The following is a 21,131-nucleotide window of genomic DNA, read 5'->3' on the forward strand; positions in this document are numbered from 1 at the left end:
ATCAATCGAGTACAAGCAATTTGCACCATACCCACACCACGAAATCCGCAAGAGTTAAGATCCTTTTTGGGCATGATAGGGTGGTGCCGCTTGTGGATTCCGGAATTTGGACTGAAAAGCAAAACCCCTATATGAAGCAGCCAAAAAGCCCTGTGTTTCAGTGGGGGCAAATGCAAGAAAAGGCATTTCAGAGTTTAAAACAAGCTTTAAAGGAAGCCCCAGCACTAGGATTGCCAGATATCACAAAACCTTTTCAACTATACGTAAATGAGAGACAGAGACTGGCAATAGGGGTTCTCACCCAAAAATTGGGTTCATGGAAGCGCCCGGTGGGGTACTTCTCAAAGCAGCTAAACTCTGTAAGTGCCGGATGGCCCAGTTGTCTTAGGGCTGTGGCAGCAACAGTGCTTCTAATTCGAGAAGCCAGAAAATTGACTTTGGGAAAAAGGATGGAAGTATTTGTTCCCCATATGGTCATTGCAGTTTTGGAACAAAAAGGGGGGCATTGGCTCTCGTCGAGTCGCATGTTACAATATCAGGCACTCCTCCGAGAACAGGATGACATTGAATTAAAAATAACCAATCATCTCAATCCAGCAGAATTTCTTAGGAGCAGCAGCCAGGAAGAAGGAGGCGAATTGACACATGATTGTGTAGAAATCATTGAACAGGTGTATGCCAGCCGGAAAGACCTGAAAGATGAGCCTTTGGAAAATCCGGAATGGGAACTGTTTACAGATGGATCCAGCTTTGTGGAAAACGGAACCAGGTATGCGGGATACGCAGTAGTGACTTTGACACAAATAATAGAAGCTCGAGCTTTAACTCCGGGAACTTCAGCCCAGAAAGCCGAGATACAAGCTCTGGTAAAAGCCTTAGAACTGAGTCAGGAGAAAAGAGTAAACATTTGGACTGATTCAAAATATGCCTTTGGAGTAATACATGTACATGGAGCACTGTGGAAAGAAAGAGGACTGTTGAATTCTCAAGGATCAGAAATTAAGCACAAAGAACAAATATTAGCACTATTGGAAGCAGTGCATAAACCTCAGGCAGTAGCAGTGATGCATGTAAAAGGACATCAAAATGAAGAGGGAAAAGCGTTCCAAGGAAACAAGCTGGCTGACAGAGTTGCCAAACAGGTTGCTCGAGAGGTATGGACACAATTAGCTTTATTGCCAGTGCGAATTAACCCTGCCACTTCTTTTCTTAAGCAGAAACCATGGTATACACAAGAAGAAGAGAAGCTTGCTCAATTTGTTCAGGCCCAGAAGAACGAAAAAGGATGGTATGTCACTGCTGAAGGTCAGGTTGTACTGCCAACAAAAGTAATGAAAACAATTTTAGAAATCGAACATAACAAGTGCCATTGGGGAGCAGACGCATTGGTACAATTTTTAAAACGTAAGGTGATTTCCAATCAGATGTTAACAATGGCAAAACGGATTAACGCCATGTGTCCAGTCTGTATTAAAAATAACCCAGTGACACGAAGGCAAATACAACTAGGAAAGTTACAAGTGGGGCCGCAACCAGGAAACTATTGGCAAATAGATTTCTCAGAGCTACCAAAAGCACAAGGGTACCGTTATTTACTGGTGTATGTGTGTACCTTTTCAGGGTGGCCAGAAGCCTTCCCATGCAGGACTAACCAGGCAAAGGAAGTAATTAAAACTTTACTACGGGAAATCATCCCTAGATTTGGAATCCCATTAGGGATGTCCTCAGATAGAGGACCTCACTTTGTAGCTAGAGTAGTCCAAGAGGTAGCCAGAGTGTTAGGGATAGTTCGGAATCTCCACACGCTCTGGAGACCACAATCTAGTGGCCAAGTAGAACGAATGAATCAGACATTAAAAGGGCAGATTAAGAAAATTTGTCAGGAAGCAAAGATACAGTGGCCTCAGGCACTACCTCTAGCCTTGCTAAGAATCAGGATTAAACCCAGAGAAAGAATAGGAGTAAGTCCATACGAAATTTTGTATGGCAAACCATATCATGCTACAACTTACAAAGGGGACCCTCACTTAGTAGGAGATCAAGCATTGTTGAGTTACATTTTGTCTTTAAATAAAGTCCTTACAGCGCTGCGAGGAGCATTGCAGTGGAACCGGCCCCTGCCCTTGGAGAATCCTGTTCATGACATACAGCCAGGAGATCAAGTATATGTGAAGAACTGGAATACGGAACCCTTGAAAGAAGTATGGGACGGTCCTCACCAGGTGATCATGACTACCTACACGGCAGTGAAAGTCCAAGGGATTGAAAACTGGATTCACTACACTCGAATCAAGAAGGTCCCGTCAAGATGGGAAGTACAGCCTCTGTCAGCAACAAAGCTGGTGTTCAGGGCAAGGACTTAGTTCTTTTAACATTAGTCTGTATAATGCAGGTGGGAGAAGCATTTGTTAAAATTACAGTTCCGGAGCCAGATGTAATGGTGCCTGAAGGTGCGGGAGTAAATTTAACCTGTCTGTTTTCTGACAACCAGAAAACTGGATTAAAAGAAGTAAAGGTAACCTGGAAACAAATCACCACAGACGAAGTATTTACAGAAGGAATCGTGACATTTTGGGATATGGAACAGCAAAGAGGTAACACCACATTGACAATGTCTCATATGCAAGCTGATCAGGTAGGACAATTCTCATGCATTGTGTGGATTAGAGAAAGCTTTGATTATGAGGACATAAATGTAGGTATTCTAAAAGAGAATAAAACCCGAAGGGGGTACTCGGTGCGGGTAATACCGGTCAGTGCACGGGTAGATATGTGGGATGGATTGAGAGATACAAGCTTGGCATTACAGAGAAACCAGGAACAACAAAACTTAGTAGCAGGGTTAATTCGAGATTTTGGACAAATACAAAACGTATCAAAAATAACAGCATGTTTACCTCTGCCACAAGCTGCAGGGGAACCAATCCCTTGGGGAGTGATTCCAGTAGGAAATCTACCCCTAATAAAAGAGGTGAGAATGGAAGTTGTGAATTAAAATTACGAAATAAAATCGAAATTGAAGAAATATGGGAAAAGGTTGGAGAAACATTAAGATTATTAACCTATAAGGACTGTCTAATTAGCCATGGAAGGTTAGGACAAATTAGGGATTGGGGAATTCAATTAGTAGCAGGGGGAAAAGTAAAACCTGAAGATGCTGCTAAGTGGGAATGTTTTATACCACATTGGCAAAAGAAAAGAATACCTAAAAATGAAAGCTATTATGAAATTATATGCCAGAACTCGTCCCGGCAGGAATCCTCGTGGGACAGTTGGAAAACAGTATGGGGCCCCAGCATATTAGAACATTATAGTTACATCGGACAAGTTAATTGGTGTGTCCAATGGATGGGAAGCAGAAATGCCACTTACACAGAAGTCTCAAAAACCAGCACTTCTACAAAAACTTTGAGTGCCACAAAAGAAAATTGGAACTGCACCCAAATTCTCACCTGTGACACTCCAGGGAATCAAATTAGTTGGGCACCGGTCAGAATGCTTATAAAATGGGGTTGTGAGTGTAGAAAACTTAACCATACAATTCCAGGAAGAGCTTTCCCGCAGGACCAGAAGGGTAAAACTTTGAGCTGTAAGGATACAACTATCAGGAGTCCAGGAAATTTAGTATGGATTATGGGACATAGACAATGGACAACACATTTACCGTTAGACGGGCCTGTAACACAAATTACCTTAGGGGTTCCCACATTATGTCCTTTTTGGAAACAATCTAAATTAACGCAGAAAGAGATGCAGTCACGAGCAAAGAGAGAAACAAATGAAGTAGCAGAAGAACTAGGACTGGGAGATGAAGATGAATGGCATGAACCCTCATCAGGAGTTAAATTTGGATGGGTACTGGAATCCTTGTTTGCACCAATTTCTACATATAGAAACCGGGAGATGCTGTACAAATTATTAGGACAAACTGAAAGGCTAGCCGCAGTTACAAAGAAAGGATTTAAGGATCTAAATTTACAGTTGCAGGCAACGACAAGAATGACAATCCAAAATAAAATGGCATTAGATTTGCTTTTATTAAAAGAACATGGAGTCTGTGGTTACCTCCAAGGAAAAATTGATCATTGCTGCATACATATCCCAAATGTCACAAAAGAAGTAGAAAAGGACATAAGTCAATTAGAACAAATTGAAACAAAAGTGCATGAAGTCCAGGAGGAAGCTGAACATAATTGGGTAGGAGCACTGTTTAGCTCCCTAGGAATCCAAGTCTCTGGTTGGATATCATCAATTGTACAATATGTAATAATGATTGTATTGATTATTGTAGTATGCATGATTATGTATAGATGTCTTTTAGGAATGATTGCCAGAGAAGGAACTCATACTCGACGTGTTATGAGAGCACTGACCCGGAAAGAAGTAATCCTGCCAACTCGAAAGGAAGACTCACCATCCTACATAGAAACCATAACTTGAAGAATTGAGCATCCTTGCAGAAAATCTGAAGAATGCTCAAAAGGGGGGAGTTGATACCGAAATAATGAGAAAAAGGACTAATGTAGATATAGTAGTAGTCATGCTAAGGCTTAGAAAACTGCAGTTTTCGGACAGGCCCTGGAAACCAACATTGTGAAACAATAGTTAAAGAAATTAGTAGGGCGTATAGGACATGTAGAACTGAGAAAACAATAAGAAATCAGTAGGGCATATAGAACATTTAGAAACTTACAAGATAAGGCTAAAGTATAATAATAAATAAAGGGTTCTGGTGATGGGAAAACATGCAAGGGGGGATTAAGGGGGGTAGCCTATAGTTCTGAGTAGACAAGCATACAGAATTTATAACTTTTAAGAATAATATCTACAAGATTTATGTATCTGTATTGTCTTGAAGAATGTGTACTTTGGCAAGTAGACCATTTTGTAAAAAGGTATAAAAACCTGATGGAAAAAGGGAACTGTGGGATCCTGACTTTGGACGCTAGTCCGCAGGTTCCCCGGGCCCTGAATAAAGCACCGCATAAACTAACTCTGTTAGTTTGTGTTCTTTTTGGGGCATCGGGCAACAACTGGATATAAATACAAAACTATAATATTGTTTCACTATTGTATGATGCCATTGAGGTTTACCTAGGCCACTCAAAAGAAGCCCAAGCTACACCAATCAACCCATTCATAAAATATAAGTGAAAATTAACTAAAACTTAAAACTAATAATGAGTTGTGTTTTTCTTACCAATTTTCATTTTGACTTGGGCTAGCAAGTTAATATGTGGCAGGTAGATATTCTTCATGGGTAAGACCACACAAGACAATGTACTGTCTTCCATCTGCTGTTCAATGGGCTCACCACAATCAAAAATCTATGAAAGAGTATGCTCAGTAAAATAGAGTTGCAGACAGCAAATCAAACAGCAGTTTGAAAAAGTAAGTTAGGTATTGCAAAACTGAAGTTTCTTGAAAAGAGCACTAGAAAAGGATTCAGTATTCCTGAATTCCTTTACTTTGTACTTGTCTTGCAGGAGAGTTTTGTGATGCAAACAAACATTTTTAATGAACTCTTCATTGAATTCAGTAACCTTAGGCTTTGGTTTTTAAAAGAAAATTCCCTAAAATCAGTCCTTAAGAAATAGATCTCACAAGTAACCAAACCCCCGGAAAGAAACTGTCATTCCTACAAAGAAATCTGACATCTAGCAAAGGCCAGAAAAGAAAAAGAAATCAGCATGTAGGGGCCAGTCAAACCTTTCATTCATGGAGACACTGTAAAGTGTCAAGTCACTTGAAGGCTAGCAAGTCTCACAGTTGGAAGTTTGAGTCTGAAATGATTCATATGATTTTTTTTTTTACTTAGGGAAATAAATACTTCAATGGATTAAACTTCTGTTTTAGAAAATATGAGGAAAGAGTTTGATCTAAAAACTTTTCTCTGTAACCTGTACCAAGTTCCGATAAAAATCCCTATCCATTTTTGGATCCCAAATAAGTAAAAGGTTTAGTACTCTCACAAAGTTCATGTCCTTAGATTTATTTTTTTAATTACATATTTACATGGAAAATATTTCTTCATACCAATTGTAACAATCCATCAACCGAAAATATCATACTACTTTAAATAGATTGTCCTGATTCAAATTATTCTAAGACAGAATACTAAGTTCTTGGATGCTTAAGAGTTAGGAATTTAATGAGATCTACATTCCCCTGAGATGTTGAGTATGAGCATGTCCCTCATAAGTGAGTGTTCTGCATGTCTTTAAAAGTCAAAATACCTATTTCTTTTTCACATCTGCATGTGTATTTTGAAACTATTCAATAATTTTAAATTCTGTGAAAATACCAGTCTACATGTGAGCATGCATGATGAGTATGGATAGAGTTTGGTAAGATGAATGACTTCTTTACACTATTCTAATGTAGATAAAACTGATCAGTTACTAGGAATAGCCCTTTTTAATAACTGATAAAATAGCCTCCAGGATAAATAATTAAAGCTGTTGGAAGGATTTGGAAATGTACTGACATGTACTTACTGCTTTAATGGTAAGCTCATGAGCCAAAACAAGCAAGTTTAATGGTTCCACTGCAGAAGAGCAGTGTTCTAAATCTTCTACTATTTTCAGTGGCAGTATGTCTGTCAGCAGAAGCACACTTTTCACAAGAGTCAAAGAAGCTGGCAGGGAAATAAATGCATCTTCCTGGAGTAAACTGATGATTTTCTGTTTGGACATAGACAACATAAACCAAAGTAGTTACTATCTTCCTGTCTATTTATGAGGACAAATCATGAAAAGTGAAAAAAAAAAAAAAATCTATTTTAGAGGCACTGTTTCAAGCTTATTTAATGCTGCCATCAGCTGTACTGACTACACAAAAAACACATCAAAGAAAAGAGAAGGGTTTTTTCCTTTGCATTCAAACCTGCAGAAGATGTTTAATGTCTGCCACAGGACGTCTTTCTCGCAGGTCAAGAATAGCAGCTTGCACCATCACTTCAGCCTGAGTCTCAATATCACCAAAGGCTTCTGCCTCTAAAATAACTTCTTCTATCACATTTCTGCGCTCAGCCACAGCCTTTCCTAAAAGAATACATGAATAATAAAAATACAATAGAAAATACTATTGTATGTTCTACCATTCTTAAGTATTTCTGCACTAAAAGTTACAGAAAATAGGACGTTATGAATTCCACATTGCACATATACCATTTCATCAATTTTGTGTCAAATTTACTTTCACTTTTTCTTACTTTCTTTTAAAGAAAGAAAAAACACTTAGTTTCTAAACTCCACTTCATCCAAATGCATGCATTTTATGCAAACCACCAACATAAATATTATGGTGCTTCAGATCTGTTCTACTTTTTCAAAAGTCTGATTTTACTTACGAATGCAAAATAGTAACAGAATTCAGAGAAATTATCCAGAACTGATTAAGTAAGAGTTTGGCAACAGACTTAGACTGATTTTGATGCTTAAGTGAGCATCAGAGTTGTTCATAGAGCCAAGGAATGAAAAAAATTTTATTCATAACCAAACTTCAAAAAATATATTTTGCAATATCTCTCCTAAATCTTTTAAAAAACAACCTAGAACATTTTTAGGAGCTATGTAGGGATATTTAATTTATTGGAGATATAGAAAGCAAAAAAATTGTTGAGACTTTTAAAACCAGAAGCAACAGCATACTTTAAATCAACCATACTTTCTTAATTACACTAGAACATTTTAAACTTTTAGACACAATTATCAGAAGATAATGACCATTTAATGAAAATTAATATAATACTTTCCGTTTACATGCTCTAGGAGAGAATGTGCTCATAAATATATTTTCCTTATTGGATTGGATGAACTTAATAAAAATAATTGTTCAGTGACCATACAGCCCCAGAATTAACGTTAGTATTTTTTAACTGTGAATAAGAATTGTTTCTATATAGGCTCATTTGCCCATTATAACCCCAAAATCTAAGCAAGAAAGTGTAGTACCTTTCATACTACCAACACCATGTATCTGTGTCACGAGTGCAGTCACTAACATTGCTCGACACCTCAGCCACAAATGTACATTCACGTGCCCTTGTGCTGTTACATGGGGAGGGAGCTGAGTACCTTCAGTGGTGGACTCCTAGTAAGTCCCAAAAGCAAGGAAAATGTTTCTGAGTAACATACTTTACTACAAACAAGGCAACAGGACAGCATCAGTTTAAAAAAAAATTTAATTGAGACAAATATATTTGAGACAAATAATAGTAACATTGTAAACAGAAGTAAATTTGAAGGGTAGATACATATTTTTAATATTAGGAGGCCATTTATTATTTAAATTTTTATATATATAAAATAATTTTAAGCATTGAATATTAAACCACTTTATATGTGAGACTCCATAAATATATCTACATACTATATTTGTTATGAAGAATAATTCCAAGAGTTTGGATTTTATTCCACTCAAACAGGAGCATTACACTAAATTCTAAGTTACATAAAAGTCTAATTGTAGAGCAGGATCAGTATCAAATTCTGGTATCTCAATAATGACTAGAAAGAAATTCTTAGTTTTTGCTTTCTAGTTTTTTTGTTTCTGGTGTTCAGGAACAATAATAAGCATAATGTTGTACAGCAAGTGTTTGTGAGAATTCTCAGCTCAACTCCTTGCGCTATCTTCACATATTCTAATCAGCCTTTCTATTAATAAAATTCTACAGTCCATGTTCATCTATTTGCTTCAGCAAGCAATTCTTGGACAATGCACCACCTCTATTTTACTTGTACAAAAAATCATGATGACTGACTTGCACTGAATCAAATGAGGAAAAAAATACCTATGGCTCAGTTACTCAGAACCATCCTAAGAGAAGAGAGGAGCAAGTGCAGAGAGACAGAAGCCCCTGATATGCAACACATTGTAAAATAATTACAATGCATTCAAAAAAGTCCAGTCTCAATAGACCTTGCAAAATCTCACTGTTCAATTGCTCCGTCCATGTGGGTCAGTTTGACTCACTGTGCACTCAAGAGTGACTGTGGTGTGTGACCAACAGGCTTTCCAAAGCAGAGGCCAGAATCCCTATGTGCTGGACAACAGAAGTCAGCTGAAATCATGTGGAACACAGCAATGGTGTGAAACAGTCTATCTGGCTCTTTGAAAGAGAATTCAGTTCTCAATCAAAGTACCTTAACTGAATAATATAAAATTTTCAACTGATAGCTAAGTTTTTCACTTCCTTTTTGTTTGGGAGGTTTCAAACAAAAGAAGATTTTCAGTCCTGCCATTTGAGAGTAATAGAAATAAAAACTGTAACTCCTAACCTCATACAAATGATAATGATGATTACACACACACTGAGCACACCTACAAGCAAGCAGGTATCCGAAGCGTGTCAAAGATCATTTCTTCCCCTTGTTAATGGTAACCACATAATACAAATGACTGCTATGTTCTAATATTATCAACACTTAATACAAGAAAGATTCATATGCAAAGAAAGATAAGCTTAAAACAAATACCCACACATACCAAACACTCCCTTTCATCCTTTTCTTCCTGACAATGTGCCACGTCCGTGCTAAAAACTCTTGCATCTTGGAGAAGTCGAATTGCAGAGAAAGCCCAAGCAACACTGTGGTATAGAGAAATATTATTTTAAAATACTAATTATATTTGCCACTTTATGATTTTATTAAAACAGATACTTCATTTTTTACTAAGCCAGAGATGTAAACCACCAATTACCAATTTTTGCTTCAGTAAAACAAGATTGCAGTCAGATTATTTTCTGAATTTGTAGGCACTGCATTATGAAAGTAACAAAACAGCAGTAAGAGAAAAAGTTTTGCCAATAACAGACATAAAGTGCTAATATTTCACTGTTAGGGTGGTGAGACCTTGGAATAGGCTTCCCAAGGAGGTGGTGGGGTCACCATGCCTGGAGGCATCTGGATCTGGGTGATACAATTTAGTGGTCTAGGGGTCACAGTGGTGATGCTGGGCTGACGGTTGGACTTGATTAGCTCAATGTCTCTTCCAACCCTAATGATTCTACTAGTCTATCAATAGCATATAAGCTAAAATATATCATATTCTGTTGGAGCAATCAAAACAGAACCTCATTATAATTTCCAGTTACACACAGAATCATAGAATCATTTTGGCTGGCAAAGACCTCTAAGATTGTCCAAGTCCAACTTTTAGATCTAGTCAAATCACTAGATCAAGACCAACCGTGGTGTATCTGTCTTCAGGGATGAGTTCTGAGAAATTAGAAGATGTAAAAATACTGAAAATTCCAAGATATATTAAGGGTGTTCTATATAATCCATAACTAAGGTTAATACCTTTCTCTTTAAAACTTTTCCATTAATATTCATTAATCCTTCTGTTAAATCCACATGGCCAAATATTCACAGGATCTTAGTAAACACCACCAAGGTGATGAGGTAAAGCTTCATCAGTAAGAAATCACATGAATCACATGACATTGCATCTACTGTACTCCCCACCTCATACCCTAAATTCTTTTCTGGACAGCACTGAACTCTGAACAGCACCTTACAAAAATACAGACACCATCAGGACTGTGCAGCATTCAACCCTACCTGTTAAAAAATGATAGGCTTAGATCTCAAAATATTTTCAGGTTTCTTAAAATATGAACTACTGGGTTTTTTCTTTTTTTGCTGTCTTTATAAGCACTCAGATACACTCAGATAATGTTCCATTTTCATTACATGTACATGTAGATACACAAAATGTGTATCTACAGTAGCAGACTTTGTGAATACATTTATTTGATGATATGAGGACATCTGTGAAGCCATCATAGACAGAAGATCTTTTTCATAATAGGAATTGCTGTCCAGAGAACACACTACTCAAAATATTCTGGGGATTGCCAAAATCAATGTCTCTTTGTATTGTTTTCTCCCAATTGTATATTTTCCTCTGTGTCTGTAAATCTTAACTTTCCTACATCTTCTCTAAAACATTTTTGAGTTTGGTTTTGGGGGTTGTTTGCTTGGGCTTTTTTTACAGTTCTAGATGTTCTCTGCCCACAGAAACATTTTTCTAATAATTCTAAGGTACCAGAGAGTATGCCTAGCTCACCACTTTTTTTTTCAGCAGGTTAATTGTTAAAAATGCATAACCAAAGTTCTTATCTATGCTGGCTTTTTACATAGACTCTCTTTCCATAGAGACTGGCTATTACAAAGCATATGAAAAAAATGAGAACATAATTATTAACACTTTAAGGTCCTTTTTACTCTTCCAGAACAATGCAAAGAGCTTTTAATGCAAGAGAGATTCAGGGTCTGTGTGAATTTACTGCTTTTGAGATGTTCTAGACTAATGGTTGTAAAGGCAAAGATCTTGTACAAAGAATTCTGAACAAGAGCTGCACTGCTTCTAAATTGCACACATTACTCTGTCAACATATGTATAACCACAGGATGGATGACCTCCTGTTAAGATAAGAGAGCAGTTAAAACCTTCCTGTCATTTCTGATTCTATCCTCCTTGCTGTTTTTGTGATGCAGACCTGGATGGATTACACCAATTCAGCACAACTAGACCCCAAAGTAACAATGAGAACCAAAGCCATTAATATCTTGGGTTTACCTTACAGAATTCAATCCTCATGAATCTCCTTCATCATCCCTTTACCTCAGTTTTATTCAACAGAATGAAAACAGAATAAATCAATGTTGAATTTGATGATAAGTTTGTCTCTAACAATGGAAAAGGTGAAACAGAATTTGCTTATAAAACCAAACAGAAAATAAGGATAATGCAATGATGTGCCCCAACTGCTTTTCCTTTTTTAATAGTTCTCTCCTGAAACCAGGCATCAAAATTAAAATTACAGCAAAATCTGACTTTTCTTAAAACATTGCTAGAGGTGCTATCACATCTCAAATACCTTGGAGAAGGTACAGCACCTTAGACTATATACAGGCTATTAACTAATATTAACCTAAATTCATCAGCATCACTGCCTCGAGTTAACTGCTCCTGACAACATTTAGCAATGTTGAAAATAAGGCTATTTTTACCTACATGCTTACACATACATTTCTTAAGTAAAATATACACCACAAGCCCAAAGATTCATATATGCCTTGTTTTAAGTCACAATTTATTCACATAAACAGACAAGCACAATTTGGGTAATTAAAAAGCTCACATTTATAGGACAGATACCATGTAAGTACTCTCCTTGAGATCAATGGGATTAGTCCTATACATAAACTTATTCTGAAGCATACATTTTTTTTGCAAGACAGAAGCTTGTAATGCAGAAATCCCTTGATGAAATTTTTGTGACCCTCTTCAGCTGTCAACAAGAGTGATGTGTCTATATATTTTCCTTGACAAAATACACATCCTTTTATCAGCTGAATCAGAAAGTGACAAGATGATCAAAATAGGAAAGTACAGCTGACTATAACAATTTCACCACTAGGTCATTTTGCCAAAGGAAAAAAAAAAAGATGAATTTCTGTAATATCATGCAAAGTTTGATTTCTAGGCTGGCAGGCAGGAAACATTCAGCTGTCTGAAGAAATGTTTCATTTGTATCTGAGGCAGACACATCAGCAGTTTCCATGGTAGTGCAATAAAACTGCAAAAAAGGTTAAAAAACCCCAAACTCTTACTTTGTTTTTTGATGGGGTTTTTTCTCTGCTACTAACCACTTTCAATATATCAAGACCCACGAAACAAACACCCATCAAAAATCTGAGAGTCACAAAAAGGTGATCTATAAAATATTTGACATCCATTGAAATCCTCAACATTCTAAAGTTTCTTCAATCTGAGGCAAGTTATAAACCATCAGAGAAACCAGACTCCAGGATATAAACTGCATGGCAAAATGAAGGGTGCTGTGTTGAAATGTCTTGCATATCCTAGAACCAGCTCAGCAGGGAGAGAATGTCTGAGACAGGACTGTACTAATGCAGGTTTTACTAAACCTAGTATCAAGCTATTAACATGATATTTCCTACATATGCATACTGCTCCTTGGTTACTAGAACAGTGACCTTATAAAATTCAGGACATTCAAAATTATGATGAGGTGACTGTCCGTGATTGGTGGATTTCTCCTTGACAATTTATAGCAAATTAATCTAATTCAAAAAGCACTAAAAATATTTGTATTTAATTATGAGAAATGTCCACAAATAACCTACAAGTTCTTACTTTGCATCTTCACTAATGACATTATTGCTAAATGATTACAGTCCTAATGTCTGAATTTTTGGCAAACTGCATTCTTCTGAAATAGCATACACAAAACCTGGGGGAAGGACCACATTGCAGACTGTTACTGTTTTCAGTTCAGTAGTCTATACAGCACTGTGAAGCTCTTGCCCTTGTTAAATATTTCTATTGCTGTACCATAACAATGCAAAAGAGGTTGTACTATTTAAAAGGTATTGATTTGGAGAGTTTTCATTCAGCTAAGAGAGCTAAGAGATGGAAGGTGGCTTGTTTTGTCATAGAATAAACCAGGTTTTTTGATTGGGTAAAAAATCTCACTAAGACTGATTTATCTATTGGCCTGATGATCACCTACCACTTATTCAGCAATCTTCACCATTATTTTAACAATACAGTTTTTTTTTTTCCTCTTTTTTGAAGCTTACTGTGATATAAGATTCATTGTAGCAATTCTGGTGTGTTTAGTTAGATTAGACCTAACAAACATTAGAAATACTGATTACAATACTGATTGTACCAAATCTCAATCTAGTCTGACAGGTGATGGATACACCTGAGTATGCTCTATTTGTAGTTAGCAATGTGTACACTCAAAGGTTTTTCCCTCTAATAAAATATTAGATAAAAAGAGTTTCACACTGGATAAAAGATGCATTGTTAAACTAATATCCTTACACAAATTAATGTAAAATTACAGGTATGCTAAACAGATGAATCCTCCTAGCTGAAAGACCAAAACAATGCTTGGAATTTACCATCTACAAAGAGTTAATATATTTCTGTATGTCCAGTATATTCCAAGAACATTAAAAACTGTAACTTCATTAAATTCCCCAACAGAAATCAGAATCTAAAAAAAATTTTAAAAAAATCACAGAAGTTGGGAATGCTAATTTGGAGAGGCACATATATACAGATACATGGAGATAATTCTGCCATAGAGATAATACAACAGTATTTAGACACTATCACTAACTATATAACCAATGCTGCTAAAATCAATTCTAACATGCTAACGTTTACTTCAATTCTTTTTATTTACTGTAATTTTGAAAATTTAAAAAAAAAATTTGACATTTTGATTTGAAACCAATAAGTACATCAAGAAGAAATGTTCCTTTAGGACAGAAATACAAGGCATTCTCAAACAAAGTAGAATTCAGTCATTCAGAGATAACATTAATGCTCTATAGTACACTTTAAAATTATAAGAACACACAGGATCTAACATATCCAGACTTTAACCAAAACCATGAAGGTTGCAATTTTGTTTTTATCCAACACTTTGTCACAAAAACATCTCATGGAGAAATCGTAATTGATTCTCTGGACCGACTAAATCTCTGGCTTTATAACTGATCATCTTGTAGAGAGCAAAATAAAGCAATAACAAAAGAATTAAATGCCTGCATATCTTACATCTGTAAATATCCTAATGGAGTTGTTACAGATAAATACTAAGATTTACAATATTGGTGTAGTAATTAAGAAATTATTTTTTAATCACTGGTGGTCAATGCTGTGCAAGATAAGATTGTTCATAGCATTACTTACCTGAGAGCTGCTTGATATCTTTGCTGAGAAATGGAAGCAAGTTCAAGTTTGGCCTCAGTAATAGCCTCTAAATCTTCCACAGAATACTGAGTTATGTCCCCATCATATTTTTCCTGTATGTCCTGTACAAGACAGCTAAGACTTTCTTCAGCTTCTGTCAACAAAATCCCCTAGAGAAGAACACAGGCTTGTATGATTTCAAAAAATAAAGAAATAAACATTTTCTTTAGAAATATTTTTTTCTGTATAGCCTGCTATCACTACATCTTAAAATAAATCAACTTAAGTGCAATATGCCTTTTTCATACCTGAGGATGGGGTGGGTAATTCTGCTTTTCTCAGGTTTTCAGAATCATTATATTCAAATCAGCAACATCTTAACTGTGCCTGTACTATTGCCATGCATGCTTAACTACGTATTTTAAGGCTTAGCAATGTTACTCACTAATTTCTCATTCTTTAACTAATACCTATACTTGGTAATTTTATACTACTCACTGTGCTTAGTAATTTTAAACAATAAATACAATATTAAAAATAACATTAGAGATACCAAAAGAAGTTACCACATTCTTTATTAGCTATATTTTGACATCCTTGAGTGCAGTATGTCTCCTAAAAGTTCAACTATAATTTAGTCCTTCTGATCAACAAATCTGTAGAAAGCTGTAAAAAACATATCTAAAAAGAAGTTAATTTTAAATTAAAGCACGACTGTGGAGCTTTCAGCAGAATTAAAAATTAATTTAAAGGTTTGTATCATCCAATACATTACTTTGATCAAAATTCAGAGTTCTACTTAAAAAACAAAACACAAAAAACCCAAGCCACAGAAACCCCTCCAAAATAATAGAATAGTTAAAGAAAAATCAAGAGTAAGAAATATATTATGCCTCTTAAATGAGCCCTATTCAATTCAAATGAGTGTTCTTGAGTTATTTTCAAGTTGTTATTTTTGAGTTCTACTAAAACCTCCAAGTTTCTAGGGTATGACCTATACCAATTGTCATACAAAATCATCCTCCATTCTCCAGATGTACTTTTTGCATTACTTTGCTTGTAACAATGGCCAAAAGCAGGTACTCCAAAGTGGAAGACCTCTCTGAATTAAGAATATGTCAGCCCTTAATTTTGATCCTTTTGTGATGTGAAACTACCAAGCATAAACTTTACAATTAAACAAAGTGCAACTAAACCAACCTCCTTCAAACAAAGAAGCTAATAATGTGGTATGTTTTCCTCAAAATAAAGTACGAGGAGGAGCAACATGAAAAATTTGAAATATTCCACATATGAGAATGGTAGAGAATGTTTTTTTTTTATTTGTATAGTATATTACCCCATCAAAGAGTCTCTGACATGTTCTACAGATGGCAACCCCTGGAAGGAGATTATTTTATCTTGAAATCCCATTCAGTCTTTACCCTTTATGCTGGAATAGTCATAATGAGATCTGATTGTGGAAGTATTTCCCATCATTTGAAAAATGATGCATCAAAAATGAAAAATGGTTGACCAAATAGTCAATACTTCAGGCAGACCTACTAAGACTACAGTAAAATCAGAAACAGAAATTTTTTGTCTCCTTTTTCATACCATCCTCTCATCATAATTTCTGTTACATTGAAGGCATTAACAATGTTTTTGGATCAATCTGCATTTTCTTAAACCCTTTCTCCTAAAAATCAAAATTACCTTCAGCATGGCTATATTTAATTCATCTTTACAGCGAACAAGATACACCATTCTGTCTCTCTGTTCCTGTTGTCTTGAACTCTGATCAGCATCAACTGTCAAATACATTGCAGATAAAATTTCAGATAACAAATGCAGAACCAAAGCATTCTCAGTAATTTGAAGAACATAGACTTTTTCTCTCGACTTGTATTTGGGACTTTCAACATCAAAATAAATAATAATGGAACAAAATAATAATAATTATTATTATTAATAATAATAATAGCAATAGTAGAAGAATAATAAAACAAGTCTTAATGCTTATTTCAATAATGACTGAATTTTTCAGCAACATTTAAAATTAATATTGAACATAACATGACATTAATTCATACGCAATTAAAAGTAAAAAAAAATTCTTGAAACAATATAAATACATTTTCCACCATCCTTATAATTACCTTTTACAGTTGATGCTGTAGTTTTGTTTGGCTCTGGCAAGCTGTTGATGTCAACAGAATATACATTTCTTTCAACTTTTTCAGGTATATTATTTATTGTGGCAGAAAGACAAATGATGAGATGCATTTTGGCTAAGGTTAATTTATTCATAATTTGTTGGTTGCACAGTGGCACCACTGTTAAAGACAGGCTCCAATTAAATGTATCTTCCAGTACCTATAAGAAGGTTAACCATTGGAATTATTTGAAATGACACATTTTACATTTTTCTTGTTCAAGACATACTCTGCTTCTATTAATAGAAGCATTAATAGAAGCATTATTAATAATGACATAAATTAAAAATTAACATGAACAATATTAGGTATATCCTCATTTATTATGGATGAGGGGTTTTTTTTCCAAACTTCACCCTTAGTAGCACTTGCTACAGCCTCGGATATTGGTTTTACAGCAGAAGGTGCATCTATGAAGTTATAACTATTATCACTGAAATGCAGTTTTCTGCATTGTAGGTAAATCTGTAGTTCAAAAATCTCAACTAAAAGTCTGTTGTTAAGAAAGGAAAAAATTCTTGCATCACATCATTTTAGCACATTTCATAGACTCTTTGTGTTACTCATTATACATCCTTGTTTTCTCATGAGTTCAGTAGTCTCCTTTAGATTAATAAATTTAGCAGTTGAAAGTCTACACAGATTTTCCAGATCATGAGACTAGTAACAGCGCCACATACACTGTGAAGTGTCCAAATCAAAAGCTCAAGATAATGTACAACTTCAAAATTGATCAGAAACTTGTGAGATAAAAAGCTGTCAAGATACATTTCTCATTTCCATCCTATAATACCAGCTTTTGTAGGAGACACACAAGCTTACTGTAAACAAGGGAGAAAAGTGGAGGGGAAAAAATAGGGGGTTTAATTTACCAATTTGTTTTAATGGTACAATTTTTTCACATTCTGCTAATATCTACCCCTACCAGCTCAATGGACCTGTGAGAAGATTAATAAAAGGAAATTATTAAAAATGAAAAATACAAAAGTTGTTATTGATGAATGGGTGATTTTAAATAAAAATGAGAAAATGACTGGTTTATAGAGTCATCATTTTAATTTCTTTTTCCCCCAGAAATGGATTTCAACCCTCATCTGAATTAGGACAAATCTATGAAGACAACTCTTAATTGATAGAAATTATAACATTTAAAGCCTGATACTCTCAATATTTTAGCAGGATAAAGCACCTGACCTTCCATATCACAACAAAGCCTGAATAATTCCATTAGTGTGTTTTGCACAGAAATGCCACAGATTTGTACATATTAGATCTCTCATCTGAAAAATGGTGAAAATGGTAGCTGCCCTTCCCTTGAGAGGTCAGCCATAAAATTTAAAATTTAGGAAATAGTAATCCATTGAGAAGAATGTCTTCTATTCACTGCATTTTTAAATAATAAGGATATATTCTGAACTGGATAATTCCTATCTTAATACAGAGAAATAAGTATTTATGTAGAGCATAAAACATTTACTATTTCAGGTTTTTTTACCTGCAAATTTGTAGCAGTCACGAGAGATTGTGAGGAATCAAATTTCTGTAAGGCCTGTAAAATGGACAAAACCAAAAGAAAGTAATGTGTTACAATATGCCTATAAAACCAATGAGTTAACAGAGGTGGGAGAAGGGAAATATCCATTCAAATCAGCTAATGGAACTCAATTTGCTCTGTGTCACTGTCTGCAACACAGGGTAAAGAAAGCAAACATGAAGTTTGTCTAATGCTTGACAATGCTTTTGGTGATGAAATTTTTCCTACAGTTTATGCTGAATTTCACCTGGTGCTCTGTCCAGAAGTGTTTTGTCATATGACCTACCCAAAAGCACCACTCAGATAAGGGAGACCTTGACTGCATTCATCCAGGATTAAATTTTGGTATGTGCTTGGGAAACAAGGAAAGGATGGTTATGGGGGAGATTTACCCAATAACCTGATCTGCCTGCCCAGGTGTGCTCACAGGTGAGACAAAAGTCCAGGTCAATTTCTAACAGCTTCCAACCCTTGCAGCACATTAATGACCAGGAAGAGGGAAAATCAAAGTGACCTGGGGTGATGTGGGTTTCAAGGCTCTATGGGCAGCAATAGCTCTTATGGCCCAGCATCTCCTGAGGCTGCCCCTCCTCTCCAGGGTTAAGACCCCATGTCAGCTTTATCCATACTTTTCATGCCTGCATATGAAATCATAAATTGTTTTTTCTACAGTAGTATCTGCAGTACTCAGTGTATAAAACACATGTTTCAAAATTGATTTTTGTTCCTACTGTTTAGTGAGAGATTTTAATGTCATCCAAAGCCTTCTATTTGATTTATCTATTGAAAGAAATTTAGGAATTTCTTAGGTATGTGTAAGAAGTTGCAGATTGGAATATGTGAGGATTCACAAAGTAAATGGATTGTTACATTTCAATGTCATACTTTTCTGGTGTTTACCTGTATTTGTTCAGTATATCTGTATCCTGCTGGTATTTTCCATGGAATTCTCTCTCCCAAAATAAGCATAAACAGTTCATGAAAGGCCTCCATAAAAAATCCTAGATCTGCAAGTACTTTAATCTATGAAAAATTAACAAATCCTTTGATGTGAATGTTATTCATTATTCTTCTTGCTCAAAATAAACTGTATTTAAAGGTAATTTTCAAATAGATTTGGATACCAATAGTACATTGATGGAGAATGAACTTCAATGGAAAGAAATCTTTTATATATTATAGGGAATAATTTCAAAGATGGGTCTTTCTCTTTTAAAAAAAAATTCTTTAAAAGCTTGCTCCTGACAAAGGGAAAGAACTTGCTTCATCTGGAAGAGTTTTGCCTGCCTGTCCAAGATCTTATCAAAATCTGTTTTATAGATTTTACTCATCTTAGTCTCATAGTGCTCAGCTACTCTACCTAACCCATATCAGCATTTCCTGAAAATATCTAAAACCAATATCACTTTGACTCTTAATACTCTAACTCTTGATACTTATTTGCTTTAAAAAAAAAAACCCAAAACTCACAAATTATTTAAACAACAACAAAAATAAAGGTGAATATTAGTGAAAAGACAAAAATCTGTTCTTAGATTTTATGGAATCTTGTTCTACCATGATAGTAAGAACAAATCCAGAAGTAAACATTTGGGGAAAAAATTGTCATTCATGTTTTGCACTTAAGAAAACATTCAAAAGAAAAGTGGAACAAGATAAAAAATACCAAGTGAGAAGTTTGGACCAAAGAAAAACCTCCCTTTCATTAAACAGAGTAGAAAGAATTTATAGAAGCACTCAACAGCCTATGTAGGAAATTAACAGTAAAACTGTGTAAATAACTCTGCATGCTACTAAAATTGAGAATATAAATAATAATTGCACTTAGAAAGTACCCCTACTATCAGCTGAACTTTAAAGCATTACTTTTAACAGTAGAAATACATGAATATTAAATTGACTACATTTAACAAAGAATTGAATGTTTTTCAAACTTACTTGAAAAACCATGTGTTTTGAGAAAGAGAAAGTCTGTTTGATTACCTTGAGGATTCTTCCTTCAATACATTTTGCTGGGTCCTTACAAATCTCAGATACAATATATTGGTATAATGTGAACAGAGGTAAAATCTGTAGCAAAATAGTAGGTCATGCAGCATTAACATCATAAGGCTACAATTATGGAAATACACGTTGCCATCACATACCAAAAGTATATAGATAACATAAGATTACTGCTTTGACCATCACACACCATCACTACTTCTCTTATGCTTTCTGAAAGATTAAAGTGTTAAAAAGTTCTTCAGCTTGCTAAAGCTAACCCCTGATACTACATTATGTGTGATTCACAATGTAGGAAGCGAAGTTTGTCCAAATTATTCTCTGTGTTTAAGGTGGGGTCTTTTACTACATCACTACTGAATAAACCTACCAAAAATAGGTTGATACAAGGTATTTCTAAAACTGTCTGCATTTTGAGGCCATTTTTTTTTTCAATATAACCAACAGAATAGTAGAATTCTGTACGCTTCTTAAAATAAACACAATTAAGTCCTGCAACTATCTAAGTGAAATTATGCCAGCTGTAAAACAAAGTGATGAGACTTATTGACAAATTTATTTACATTCATTTTTAAATAGAAATTTTTTTGTAGGGTCAACTAACAAAAAAAAAAAAATAAACTGAGCTCTATTAAAGTACAGAGACACTG

The 21,131-nt window shown here is 35.2% G+C and overlaps 1 protein-coding gene across 1 annotated transcript in view; it reads right to left on the reverse strand.

Annotated features, from left to right (window-relative positions):
- CFAP54 (cilia and flagella associated protein 54) overlaps nt 1-21,131 on the reverse strand; it is a 107,358-nt gene that overhangs the window by 20,976 nt on the left and 65,251 nt on the right. The window contains exons 47-57 of the mRNA XM_056482515.1: nt 20,461-20,547; nt 19,378-19,500; nt 18,439-18,492; nt 16,887-17,103; nt 16,444-16,538; nt 14,749-14,918; nt 9,490-9,592; nt 7,956-8,094; nt 6,886-7,043; nt 6,498-6,683; nt 5,201-5,327 (exon numbers count right to left, since the gene is read on the reverse strand). Coding sequence (XP_056338490.1) covers nt 5,201-5,327; nt 6,498-6,683; nt 6,886-7,043; nt 7,956-8,094; nt 9,490-9,592; nt 14,749-14,918; nt 16,444-16,538; nt 16,887-17,103; nt 18,439-18,492; nt 19,378-19,500; nt 20,461-20,547 — 1,459 coding nt within the window. The remainder of the gene's footprint in view (nt 1-5,200; nt 5,328-6,497; nt 6,684-6,885; nt 7,044-7,955; nt 8,095-9,489; nt 9,593-14,748; nt 14,919-16,443; nt 16,539-16,886; nt 17,104-18,438; nt 18,493-19,377; nt 19,501-20,460; nt 20,548-21,131) is intronic.

Source organism: Oenanthe melanoleuca, chromosome 1A, assembly GCF_029582105.1.
Source record: "Oenanthe melanoleuca isolate GR-GAL-2019-014 chromosome 1A, OMel1.0, whole genome shotgun sequence".
Classification (NCBI taxonomy): Eukaryota; Metazoa; Chordata; class Aves; order Passeriformes; family Muscicapidae; genus Oenanthe; species Oenanthe melanoleuca.